Here is a 14,376-nt window from a genome sequence, read left to right on the forward strand (position 1 = left end):
CTTGTGGTTGCTGTTGTAAAACCTAATCTTTTGCATACTTGCTTTTAACAGAAATTGAATTTGTTTATACTGTTTTTGTTTTTCAAGAAGTTCAATGGGGCATGAGCAAATAAAGCTATAAATTTGGAAAGCATCTAACATTTCAAGAATAACAAAGATGCAGCATTTCATCCATGTTAGGTGTTCAGCTCCAAATCAAATTAGTAGTGATATAAATAGAAACTTTTGAGAAAGCAAACCAGTATAATTAAACTCAATCACAGTATCTATAAAATCAAAGAACACTGGTGTGCTTCAATTATTAGATGTCTCAGCTAACACTGACTGCCTCTAAATGCACACAGGAGTTTCTAACACTTCAACTGCCACAGAAATTTTAAATTCTATTGTTCAAGACTGAACTGGTGCACTATTAATACTGTGGGCAACCCTTCTTTGAAAGAAGAGTCCTAATGCCAATTCAGATGAATTATTTCTAAAATGAATGCCAGGTTACTAAAAATCTAAATAGCTGTTTAGAAGGCATAAATAACCTTCCTTCTAGAAAACAGATCAAGCAAGGAAATACTGCTTTCAAGCCACATTTGTCAAACTTACGGTAATATATCATCACCAAAGTAATAATCAGAGGGGAAAATACCAGAGGCATACATTACCTGAACACTGAAGCTGAGAGAGGATCTGTCCTCCTTCAAAGTGGTGACTTGTCATCTTTAGATTAGGTTTGATACAGCGAATAAAGCTCGACCCCTATGACCAAAGCAAGAAGTTAGCAAAATACACAGATTTTTAAAACTCCTAAAATAACAGTTAAATAATTAAGACTTGGGGGACTTGGGGGGGGGGGGGAAGATACAAAATAATAGTATTCTAAAAGAGAAATGCTGACATTATCATAGAATCATGGAATGTTAAGGGGTTGGAGTGGGCCTTAAAGATAATCAAGTCCTAACCTAACCCCATCCTTTTTCTCTCATATACCAGTTTTGTACTGTAACCTTGGTCTTGATGTAACTGATCTCAATGCTAAAGCTATTAATTGGATCCTCAATTCTGTTGAATTTTCACTCAACTATTCTCCTTAACATGTATATAATCCATGATTTATGACTCTAGATCCTACTACCCTCAGTCACAACACTAAAATGCCCCAGAGTTCACATGAGCAAACCAGACTCCTGACATCAGAATCATGCCAGATGAACCTGCCCTTCCTTAACTTCTACTTTTCACAACTTCCTTTGGCTCACAGCTGCAGTCTCCCTTCCCTGATGTTGCTCCAGTCTGCTCCTCTGTTATGACCACGCGTGCTACAGTTTTGATCCCTGCTCTCTCTGATGATTTGACATTCATCAAGGATAACATTTTGCCAAGCACCACCCAATTATTCAGATTTTGCTTTAACAGGTGATTGCTAATGACAACTTTGCATATACTAAAACAAAACTAGGACTGAGAAAACGTAGTATTAATCCCCATTTGCGGCATATTCTCTCTTTTTCCATCTCTCAGCTAAGAATGAGACAGCAACTGCCAAGGGAACTCTACATTAACAATATCTCCCCAGTCATAGACTAGCTAAACTCAAGAGTACAGCAAGCCTGGCCACACACTTTTTTCCCTGGACTGTATTTCAGTTCCAGAATGTTCAGGGTGAAATAGATCACCCTTCATACCAGCCTCATGACTACAGTAAAATCGTATATGCTGGCTATACTCCGAACACCCCACTACTTTGTTTCCCTTAATTTTCCACCCTTTTTCTTTTTTTGACAGAGCATAACCTAGTATCTCTAATTGGTTAGAACATGTGGTCAAGAGAAACAGCACTGTGTTCCTACAACTCCAAGTTCTAAAGTAAAATGGCATGTTGTACATGGAGAATTCCACAAACCATCTAATTACATCAGCCAAATTAACAAATATTCATTAGGGGACTCAGTTTCTTTGACCACCTGTGCATTTACAGCCTATCAAAAAAAGCAAAATGAAAAAAATATTTTAATGACTTTATGGAACATTAAAACAATAATTAATAATAAATTATTTCTTAAACTACTTACCTCTAAGAAACATTTCTAAATTTTCTGAAAATTAGTCATCAATGATAACCAATGCACAGAAAGTATAAGAGACAAAACAGGAGATTGCAGCACAGACAGATTTCACGCTGCTTATTCAGTTTTTTTAACTTTCATTCTACAACTTTTTTGAAGGTGGTTGGTTTTACTTTTTCCAGTAAATAAATAACCATTACATGGACAAGATGTTCCCAAAATGCCACGTAGCAGTGAACTCTAAAGCAATTACTAATCACATTTATTGTAAGCCCTAATATCGACATTATCTATTTTGCCTTACATCAGAAAACTGTGAACCTTCATCTGTATACATACTTACAGTGCTGTGAAGCTTCTCAAGAAGCAAATTTAACTGAGTCTGTAAAAGAAAACAGGTATTTCAAGAGCCTTACCATGGCATGAACAGAAATATACACACCAGATAGAGGTACAGCACTACTGCATGCATGTTCATTGTTAGTGAGACAGAACTGATAAACCAAACATTCACCAATTTTAATAGACAAAATCATGCAAGTGTGCATGAATGGCCCTGAGGAAATTGCTTGTATTTAATTGTACAACAATACCGCATGGACTAGTCACTTATTACAACACAGTTATCACAAAAAACATGCACGTCCATTTGGGAAAATAAAAAATAATGACTATGTAATAAAATTATATTAAAAAATTAGACCAATCAGCAATAATTTTTAAAAAACACACTGAAAATTTGTGAAATCCCAAATTTAATCTGTAACAAGCATTATTTGTGTGTTACATAATTAACACAAAGCATGTTCCCAGGCTTTCCTTCTGGGTTGTTTTTTTTTTTATGTTATGTCAACATTAACCTGCAATGATCTATTTCTATTTCCAAACTTCCAACTTTTTAATTCTCTATTGATGACAAAAAACTACAATTTTAAAATTACACTTGCGGAGGTTACATTTAAATATACTGTGATGAGAAAAGCCTGTAATACTATTATTTGGAGTCAAGTTTTCAGGATAACCAGAGACTTAAACCTACCAGAGAAAACAATTTAGAGTTGGTATTGAAAGTAGTTGGTAGGGACTTAAAATATTCCAAAACCACATCAGAAAAACAGCAATATTTTTATTTTAGAGGTGTGTCTGGTTTTTTGTTTGTTTGGTTTTTTTTTTAACATAAATTACTGCTGGGCCAGCCTTTCTAGTTTATTAGCAAACTTTAAGTATATAGACTGCAGCAATACAAAATTCAGTATGTCCCAACGTATTCATTTTCAACACTGGAAGCAAAATTCAAAGGATCTGACTTTTGACTAAATTTTTTTTAGCCAGATCTTTCAATTACCTTGAATCCAAGAAACAAGATCTGTATGGGTAGTGTGCATCACCTACAGCTGCCAGCTGTCCCTCTGGTAGATAAAATTGGTTTGGGATTTTTTTAACTTAACATGGATGTGGTTAGAAAGAGTGCCACAAGAAGCATGACAAACACTAATAACCTCCTGCTCAGTTCTCACTTACACATACTGTTTATATTTCAACTTGATCATAATAATTATGTTTTCTTAAGCCAGAAACGCTTAAGTTTGCAAGAGACAGACTAATTTCCATCAACAGAATACATTTCTGCTTGACGAAAAATACCCCTTCCTTATACTCTGTGATTTGACAAGAAATAAGCCAGAGACATTCTCAGGTGAACTTCTCCAACAAAATCTGTATATGAGCAAAACATATTGCTAAAACTACTGCTCTTTGAATTGTCACAATTTAATTCATTAGCATAAGGTAAAATCATCTCAAATAATCTTGAAGAGATCCAATGATAAATTAATCATTATTTTCTCAACTGATTAATGAGAATTGATTTTAATTAGTTATAAGGAAGGGATGTGTGAAGGATTTCATAAAGAGAAGTCCCTGCAACATCATCTAATAATTTATATAAATTAGAAGAAGTTCTAATTTCAGTAGTTCAGAAGACTGACTTACAAATTAATGCACAAAGAATTCTTAATCTTAAAGAGATGAAACATATAGTAAGATAAAAAACCTTATTTTGATGTCATCTGAAGTGAAATATTCAAGGCTATTAGTGTTCATCAGCATCACATGCTGTGTCTGGGAAGGTAACACTAAATGAATTACTGGAAGTAACACATACATTCAAAATGCCATGAAACTTGAAAACATTGAAAGAATTATAGATTGATGGGCCAGATCCAAGAAGGACATTAGTTGTGTTCTAGGTGGAGAGGTGAATACCAAAGTAACAAAAGGAAATCCAAAAAAGTTCCCCACAAAATTTCTGCTTCACTTTAAAAATGCCTCCCTTTTAATTCACCTCTCCTTGGGCAGTGGTATAATGCACAAGACTGCACCACCGAACATCGGGTGCTAAATCCGAGAGAAACGGAAAATCCAGATGGAACAAAGAGGAAACTACCTCAAAAGATCCCCCAGTTGATTTCATTTTTAAAATACAGTCCTAAAAAATTGTGGATCCTAGCTTCATTTAAAGCAGACTCATGGCTGCAGGGTTTGCTCAGGACATGGCTTATCTGTATGCAACTTTTCAGACTACCTGGTGATCATGTATTTTATATTAAACCAATTGCTGCACTTTAATTCAACAACTACTATAGAATAGGAAGGAGTTAAAAAGACTCATCAGAGCAAAACTCAAGAGAGCAGTCTGCCCAATTCCCAGTTAAATGCCAAAACCACCACCTTACAAGTCAGGCCCTGTATTCTTTCTGGCACCATAAAAATTTTATTTCTGGCTACCTAACCAAACAACTCCAGAAAGGTGTAATGAGAACACCCTTTGTCAGACTAACCAATATCTTGGTGTCCACTACAGGAAATAAAATAGCCATAGAACACAGAATACAGTATATACCTGAAGCAGAATACTATTGCTATAAAAAGCAAGTGTGCTGCTACCATATCCTTCCTGTTCTTCAGCCCCTGCATCTTTAGAGAACAGGTCCAAATGCTAGCCACAAAATATGATTATGAAAGAAGGAATTTATCTTGCAGTCCTGATCCAGTACTTAACCTTGATATGGAGCAGAAATGCAGAAACACTCTTTTGCTACTGGCAGGGTCCCACTCTATGTGCAGGTTTTTTGGATTATCTAAGATACTTGCATTCCCCAGGGACTGTGTAAGGAGTCTAGCTAGGAACATGAGGTGGGTTTTAGTGGCCCTAGGTAAGACAGCATACCAAAACTGTTTCAGCACTTGACTTGAAGGCATACAAATCCTTCATTGGATCTGGCCCAGATGTGTTGAAAAGAGCTCTTGCTGAATTTGCTGCAGCTCTACCAACTGTAAATCCATGAGACTGAAAAATTTACCTGCAGCCCACGATGTGCCTGCTTTTCATCTCTTAATTCCCCTATTGTTCTCTTTCTAGCCATCCTGAGCTGGAATAGTCCAGCTAAAATAAAACTGCTGAATGAGAAAAGGATGCAGAAAACATTTGGAGAAGACAAGGTTTGAAAGTCAGCTTTACAACATCAGAAGAAAGGAGAAAATGAGGAGAAGCATCAGATTCAGGTATGGGGAAAGGAAACATTCAGCACAATGAATACCTGCCTGTGTAAGCCATGACTAAGTATATATTTCAGAAAAGAAAAAACTATGGTTAGATTAGGCACTGAATTTCGAGACTTTGGCCAACTGTAGGGAATCAATACATCTTCTAGAAGGTATAATTACAATCGGATGGAAGAACACATTTTGTCACATCTAGAAAATTTTAAAGTCCACAGAATCCAAATTTACATCTCAAAATCTTTTGAATAAAGACTTCTATGTGACTTTGAAAGATTCTGACCTAAAAATCACTGTATAATCTCTGTAAGGACTATTATGGAAGATACTTTTGACAGAAATGCATAGCATGTAGCTTAAAATGCCAGTTTCTTATAATTCAACAGAATTATAATTATTTTCTTTCAACAGAAGAAAACCATCTATTTAACCAAATTTTCTTCTGAATCTCAAGTTACTGCTAGTTCTCCCAACCTTAGGCTCTATTTAATTCAAGTAACATAAAACTGGCATATATTACAAGAAGATAGGACTCTTTACTCAATGATTTTACCTTGAATTTGTTACCCACACTGATGAAACTGAGTTTTCCAGCTTTTTGTTTGGGATCCTTGTTGTTGTTAGTGTTGGCTTCAAACAACTCTCGAACAAACTTGTCCTTGGATTCACATATAAGAGATTGAAGAGACATGTGCAAAGCATCATTGTTTTTTTCCACAAATTGCATCTGAAAAGACAACCCAAGAGATAAAAGCACATTTGTTTTACTGTCCAAGATACTTCAGTCTAATTAGAAAACTAAAGAAAATATAGTTACATACTTAATTCAAAAATCAGCAAGAATACATGGGGTAAATATAAATATATTATTTCGAACAACTTTTCAGCTGGATACACAAAACTCTAACGCCAGAGAGAAAAGACATTCTTAAATTTGAAGGATGTTGTTGGGATTATGAAACCCAAAGAAAGATTTGGTGCCTTTAAAGAGATCAGTTGTTTTTTTGTTGACTTCCACTTCCAGCACTCAGCACATCATCACCTGGGAGTTCTGAGAAGCTTAATTCTTCACTGCTTGTAATATCACTTAAGATCTATCGTGAAATGGGAATTAATGTGCACACTTAAACCTACACAGTTTGGAAAATGAAATGAAAACAGGTTATTTTAGAAGTACTATGACTATTTATGAACACTTGATTTATTAAAACATATTGCCACTTCCTACAAACTTTATATATCTGGTTTATTTGAATTGGATCACTAACTTTGAGAAGAACAATACATTACAGTGAAACTCAAGAGGTCAATACATTAGTATCCAATTTCCCATTTACAAAATCCTCAACAGCTTTTGGTGCAACTTAGTAGAGACTTTGATATTAATGAACAGAAGATGCCAAGACTGCTTTGAAGAAAATGCCAGATATCCCACAAAAGGGTGGGATTCTTCTTTGATAAGAATCAAAGGACTAACACAGGCCTCCAAAGTTTCCTTGGGCCATGAAGACACAAGAGAGGAATATGTATGCAGCCAAGTAAGTAACACAAGTAGTGTCCTTCATACATGCTGAAGTTATACAGACCAACAAAGCCTTATGGATCTTCATTTTATCTTAAACTTTCATTTTTGAAAATTGATGGTCTAGATACCGGCTTCAGGTCTTACAGTGTTTTTGTACAATAAGTAATAGTCAAAACAGCACAAGAATCTGGAATGTATTTTGAGGGTAGCAATTTCAGGTATTTTGTATTTTTACACGCATGAGTCCATTGCCAGTAGAAACGGAAAACACAACGTATGATGGGGACTGTGTACAAGGATAATCATGCTTCCAAAAAGGTACTCTTCACTAATACTTTTATATCATATAGTTAATCCTCTCCCCAGGATGTAAACACCTTTTGATGCAAAATTTGCAATAGGCTGTGAATCAATATATTTAATACTGACAACATTACCTATAGATTTGAAGCAAACTTTTACACAAAACACATGTCATTAAAATGGGCTGTAACCTGAAAAGTTAAAAGAAACTGTCAATTCTGTCAAATATGCAAAAAATTAGTTTCAAAGTTAAGACATATCAATGTTTGAACTTCTGATCACAAGAAATTCTGTCATTTAAGCTATATGCACTGAAAAAATATAAATGTTCTACAAAACACAATAAACATGGTGTTCCATAGATAAAATTACCGTCTCATAGCATACTGCTCCCGCAAAGTGTCGGATAATGAAGCCTTCATCATCTCTGATGTTTCTGTGAACGGCCAATTTAGACTTTCTAGGAATCTGGAATTAAGAAGTTGAATTACAAAGAAGTATTGCAATGGAGACTAAGAAAAAGTTTATTCTTAGAACACCACCATGATCTGCCAGGAGCACTAAGTGCTAAAATCATATTTCCTGTAAACACAATTGTGCTGATCATTACCATTCCTGTCCAAACCATGATGGTCTAAAAACCCAATTTCAAACTCTTCCACACTCTTAAATACATTGCATTCAAAATACATGTCACCAGGATTGCTAATACCAGCCAGTTCATTTTGGTTGCGCCTTTAATCAACACCTCCTTTATCATAAATTTGACAGCTGATGAAAAACCTTGTTATATGAATAGGATTAGACTGAAGCTCAAGATATGGCTTTAGATGGTATATCTTAACAGGCAAGCACCCAGCTGATCATACACATACTACCAGAATGTTTCATTGCATACCAATTCAGGCAAGCAGGATTAAGTGGAAACTTAACACAAAGTAAATGGATGACAATTTTGGTAAATGGATTTTAAATGATGGCTTCCTTTACTCACATTTTTAGGCATTTTTTTAAATTTCAACGCAATTCATGGACATAAATTTCAACAATTTGCCTTAATCTGCCAAACAGTGCTGTATGTTAAAAAATAAGCAACAAAAAAATTTTCCTAGTATGATTCCTATATTCATCTCTGAAGTGCTAGCTAGACATTAGACATGAGTCAAATGCTCTCCAAAGCAAGAAATTTTTTTACAATAACAACAAAATAACTCATCTGATATGAAACAATCTAAATTAAAATGCGTTTTTACTTCCTTTTCATGTTTTACACGTTAAAAAACTTCAAATGCAAGTCAAGAATATGGCTTTAGTTTCAGACGGATATTAGAATTGCTTGAAGTCTTCAGTGAACTTTTCATCAAATATAATCACCAAACTTGTCCTTAACAAAGAAGTACAGACTGTGCAGACTGGGCGGTATGAGATTTCTTGTGAAAGATTTTCATTACATTGAAGTGTTACTATCAACTGTTCCAAGAACTGTTTCATTAAAACAAGACAGACAACAAGAATAAACCTACCGAGAGCCTGAAATGGTCCTTGTGTTTGTGATGCACAACTGAAGTAAAATGCTGGTCACTTGGTTGGGGAAGACGATTTTCTTCATCCAAAATATCCAGTACACCTACTAATTTTGCTTCAATCAAATCTGGTAATAAAAAACCCCATATATTTATGGAAATTGAATATATCAACTTGTATCACCTTTGAACATTACACTCCTAAATGCTGCTGATCTGATTCTCTACAAAAGTACCTATGGAAAGCCATTAAACAAAATACAAGAAGTCATGGCAAATCATTTCTGTAGATCTTAACAGGTATGTATAGGATATCCATCAAATCTAGAAGTTTTAAGCTTGTGGAACATGGGAGAAAATATCAGGAACCAATTGTTTGATTTTAACTCTTGATCTCAAGCTGAAATTAGCCATCCAAAAAGTGCCTAAGTCTTCTTGCAGTATGATCCTAGGTCAGGCTTCAATTGCTGGGGGAGATTTTTAAGCTTTTCATACACATTTCACCACGTGTCAAAACTAAAAGTTTAATATTTCCATTTGATAACACGACCCAGTGAGAAGTAGAAATTTGTTTTAGGAAAGGCAGACCAGAATTTAGCATACACTGGTGGTTTCGCAACTTTTAACAACTGAATTGCCTTGACCTCTCACACACATATTCCAAAGCCCTTGAAAGCTGACACAGAAATTCATGCTCTTGAAGCTATTAGACACAAAGTCACAGTTTTGCATTTTTTTCCATTCTCTATAAAACTGCTCTTTTAAGAGGAATTTTTACTACAAACTTTTTCCTGTGGAAAGGATGAAACTGCTATGCTTGTACTGCAGAAATGCCTATGAACTCTTAAGACTGTGAATTGAATGAGGCAATATACAAAACCATATAATTACTAGTGCTATGCATATTTCACCTCCTCTGCTTGAAGGTTTTTTCCCCATGACAGTAACAAAAAGCTTGACAATTCAAGAAGTACATACCTATACAGTCCTGATTATCTACATAACGAACTTCATTAACCCCCAGGCCTTCTTTTTGGTAAAGTTCTTGTTCCTAAAGTAATTGAAAAGAGAAAACACCACTCTTAATTTTTTTTAACTGAAAAAAAAATCCAGGAAAAAAATTTTTAAATCAAGGAAAAGCATTTTTAAAAAATATAGCATGAATCAACACACATTTGAGAATTTTCTTATACAGCCTAATGTATTCCAACTTTAACACCTTAATGATAAGCCTGTTCAAGTCAATATGTTCATTAGGTATTAGCAGTTATCCAGTCCCTGGATAGGTCATTGCTGGTTTTCAAAAATCCACGTTCTTTTCTGACACAACCAGATGTCATATAATATGGAAACAGTATATCAACTGATTTTTTTTCAAACATAATGTGTAATCTTATGAAAAGCGGTGCTACTTAAGGCATCTCTTCAGCAAAAAACCCCCAAAAATTCCTCAAACAGTAAAAAACCAAATCCTCAAATATAACATTAAATATATCATACCTCTTTCAGAATTCTTTCATTAAAAAATTGCTGCAGTTTTTCATTACAGTAGTTTATACAGAATTGTTCAAAACTGTTGTGTTCAAAGTACTCTGAAAGACAGAAGTTAAACTTTTATGATAAAACAGTGTTCCAAGAGTTTAAATTAAATAGTAAATAAGAGACGCTTCACAGTGCTAATATTTAAAGATGTGTTCAGATCCATAGCCATTTCTTTCAGCAAAATGAAATTTTTTACAGATTTCCAAGTTGTACACAAGCCATCTACAAATACTGCAGCAGATAATATTTCTAAGATAAATGACAGACAGTTGGCAGCAAACCAAAGCAAGATGCTACCAGACAGCGAAATTGTACCAATACACCCTCATGCATCTATGATACAACAGGCTGGCAGTAGATATCGAAACTCTAAAGACCTGAAAACCAAAGGCTGTTCCCCTGGACAACCTTGGCAGGACTAGAACACATCACAAAACATGCCCTGTTTTGAATTTTAGTGAGTCAAAGAAGCAAAAAGCAAAAGCTTTACAAGAACCATCAACACCAAAAAGAAAAACCCTCCTACTCTTCATTACCGAATTTGTTATTGAATCTTTGGTGGAAAAAAGTGACAACTAGAAATTATTTTAGGTATACTTACCAAAACCAGCTATATCTAGAACTCCAATGAAGAAAGAAGAAGTTTCAAATGGAAAACACTGGTTTACCCTTTTCACTACATGATCAAACAGATGACTGTACATGGTTTTAGCCAAGGCATCACGCGCATTGTTTGCTTGTTCCACTTTCAAGGGTACCCTAAAAAACAAGATACAGATCTTATTTTTCAGAATTCCTTACTGTGAAATGCTGAGATTAGACTCTAAACCTAAAAACAGCCTGTCCAATACCATAAATTAGGACCTAAAAAACCTCCCCTAATCTCTAGGCCAAGGCAGGAAACAACCTTGCTAAGTTAGACTATCTTTGCTGTAAAAAACAATAATGTTTTGCTAACATCAGTCGAAATGAGATTCAGATGCTTTCATAATTGTTTATTAAATAATTAGAAACTCTACTGACAGTTTCCAGAGAAAGATATTTAAACTATATACAACACCATCTATAAAAATATTTCTACTATTTACTTATTCTAACATAACTATTTGTTATGTTAGAATAAAGCCTAAAGTTCAGTTTTTGCTCTGACATCTTTTCTGCTCCTCACCCCATCACACTAGTGAGGAGGCTGAGGGTGAACAAGAAGCTGAGAGGAGACATAGCTGGGACAGCTGACCCCAACTAACCAAAGGGACATTCCCTATCATATGGCATCATGCTCATCAATAAAAGCTGAAGGAAGAAGGGGGAAAGGGGAATGATTCTATGAATTTAAAATTTTGTCTTCCTAAGTAACCACAACACTTGATGAAGCCGGCTATCCTGGGGAGCTGAACACTGACCTTCCAACAGAAAGTAGAGAATGAATTCCTGGTTTTGCATTTCTTGCATGTGTAGCTTTTGCTTTACCTTTTAAACTGCCTTTATCAACAACCCATGTGTTTTCTCATTTTCACCCTTCCTCTTTTCCCTTCCACTGGCAGGGACTGAGTGGCTACAAGGGGCTGAGTTGCCAGCTGGAGTTAAACCACAACAACAGCTTATCCACATTGCATAATTTCCTTCATTTCCCAGAATTCATAAGCACTAAACTAACTAACTAATAATTACTATTTTTTTATTTCTTCAAAGATAATACTTCTGATGCAGAATCATGACAGTGATGGAGATCACTTTCTACTGTGACTGGTAAGGTATGGAACCAGAGTCACCATTCCCAAAGGACACTTGCAGCTACATTACATTTGATAGTAATTAGCTTTAACACACAATCTTGTCTTCCACTAAGTATCTATCTTATCTTAAGGTAATGAGTACTGACAGAAATCTCAGCTTATAAATACAAGGAAGGTACCTTTGCATTCTGTTCTGATACGTTTAAGAGATCAGAATACTAATTCCTGTCAGCTGCAGACCTATTACATAATACAATATATTAAAATCATTTATGGTTTTCACTTACTTTTTTAAACAACTTGACAAATAGTTGTACTGCTAGAGGATGTATTTACAAAATGGTCCTAGTGTTCAAAATAGCAAATTCTGCCACTGTGAAGCGCAATTCTAAAGACGACACAAACCCTTGCTGCTAAATTTCACAGTATGCAGCAAACATGCATGGAAAGAAAAATGTAACCCTGCAATGCAATTTGCACAACTGAAAGTTCAGAACCACTAAACAATGCTGAAAATGCCCTGAAATAGTAGATACACAAGAGTCCCATCACAGAACTGATGTTCAGAACAAGTAGCTTTCTCTTCATGAACTTGCTTTCCCTCAGCTCTTCCTTTCTTTGGTCTGCACAAAGACAAATTAATCTCTTTCTTTCTCTTGTTTCTTGGCTGAACAGGAAAAGATAATTCTCCTTCCTCCATTTCACCTTCCTTCCCTCTCCTGAATTTATCAGCTACTTGAATGCAATGGAGAAAAACTTTGCCAAATTCTAAGTACTTTGGTAAGGCTGCAAGAAAAACCCTTGTTGGTCTTCATGCCAATTTCTTCAGCAAGGTTTCAAATGATCTAGAGTTTTGAGACCTAGGGGAAAGCACGGATGGGGTAGATTTAGTCTGTGGACAAAATCTCTCCATGCAAACTCCATGCAGTTCCCAAATATATTCCAGAACAAATCAATTAAAAACATGTATAATTTGCCCATGGTTGACAACAACTGAGGGAGAGAGCAGGTGAAGTGACATCCATCAATTACTGTCATCCAATATGGTTACTGGTTCATAAATAAAGTAGCCTGGATTAAGTAACCCTACCTAATTAAATACTCCACATAATTAAAGAATATAAGCAGCATATTTGTAATCCAAAAAAAGCTTAAGTACAAAAAAGTTTTGAAAAAGTTTTTCCAATGGATACTTCAGTAGTATCACTAAAAAAATGCATTTTGGTCAAAAATGTACTGCAAAAGAAGCTGGAGGACTTGGAATGACGCAAGTTAATTTTTTTCACCTTGTAAAATAATTTAGTTTGCTATGATGGAGTCCTCTGTGAAAGTCTTCTTGGAAAAGAAGAAACTGAACAAGAGAAAAGCACAGTAGCACATTTACAGTCTAAGAGAAGCACCAGATTTTGAAACCTAACACATTATTTCTCTCTGTAAATACACTTCACATGGATGGCAAAAACATCATCCAGCAAGGTAATTATTTTGGGGTTTTGGGAGACAAGGAGAGATAGACGTAGTGCAGCTGTCAAGTCCCCCAGGCAATTCACTGCACATGATTATTTAATAAAATTCAGAGAGATTGCATTTAGCATCACCCTCCTACTGTTCCTTGTTGGCTCCACTGTGCCCAGCAGAACAAAGCCTTTGTTATACTCTGAGCACAGTGATTTCAGCTGAGCTATTTATTCACTGTGACCTATTAGGACTCACATGATTTACTTGCACACAAAACAGCCCTAAGAAAGAGAGAAATGACCAGCTCTTTGGGTTGCTGGAACAAAAAAAACCAATGTACTTGTCAAAACTCTAATACTGATAGCAGTCAAGTAGTTTCTAAACCACACTACCAGAGAAAAATTGTGTCTATGTAACAAATGTCTAAAACAGTCCAATCCACTTTTACATGCAGTAAGCCATGTGAGAAGATGATATTGGTGTATTTATTAGAGTATGTCTGCTTTTAGATGCACAAGTTTATAAAATGCTAGGAAGAGGCTTCATGCAATAATCATTGAGATGTTGTAAGGAGTCTGCTGAACTCATTTTTGATACTCCCAAAATAAAACATGGGAAAAATAAGATCTGCTGGCATAAAAACATAGCTCCTTGTGTTTGCAGACTCTTGA

General features: G+C 35.3%; 1 protein-coding gene across 1 annotated transcript in view; it reads right to left on the bottom strand.

Annotated features, from left to right (window-relative positions):
• Window positions 1-14,376, bottom strand: part of MYO6 (myosin VI) — a 102,409-nt gene that overhangs the window by 26,187 nt on the left and 61,846 nt on the right. Inside the window, exons 13-20 of the mRNA XM_030944459.1 lie at window positions 11,113-11,270; window positions 10,470-10,561; window positions 9,948-10,020; window positions 8,970-9,097; window positions 7,819-7,914; window positions 6,172-6,345; window positions 2,401-2,439; window positions 657-750 (exon numbers count right to left, since the gene is read on the bottom strand). Of these exons, the coding sequence (XP_030800319.1) occupies window positions 657-750; window positions 2,401-2,439; window positions 6,172-6,345; window positions 7,819-7,914; window positions 8,970-9,097; window positions 9,948-10,020; window positions 10,470-10,561; window positions 11,113-11,270 (854 nt within the window). The remainder of the gene's footprint in view (window positions 1-656; window positions 751-2,400; window positions 2,440-6,171; window positions 6,346-7,818; window positions 7,915-8,969; window positions 9,098-9,947; window positions 10,021-10,469; window positions 10,562-11,112; window positions 11,271-14,376) is intronic.

This window comes from Camarhynchus parvulus, chromosome 3 (assembly GCF_901933205.1).
Source record: "Camarhynchus parvulus chromosome 3, STF_HiC, whole genome shotgun sequence".
NCBI lineage: Eukaryota > Metazoa > Chordata > Aves > Passeriformes > Thraupidae > Camarhynchus > Camarhynchus parvulus.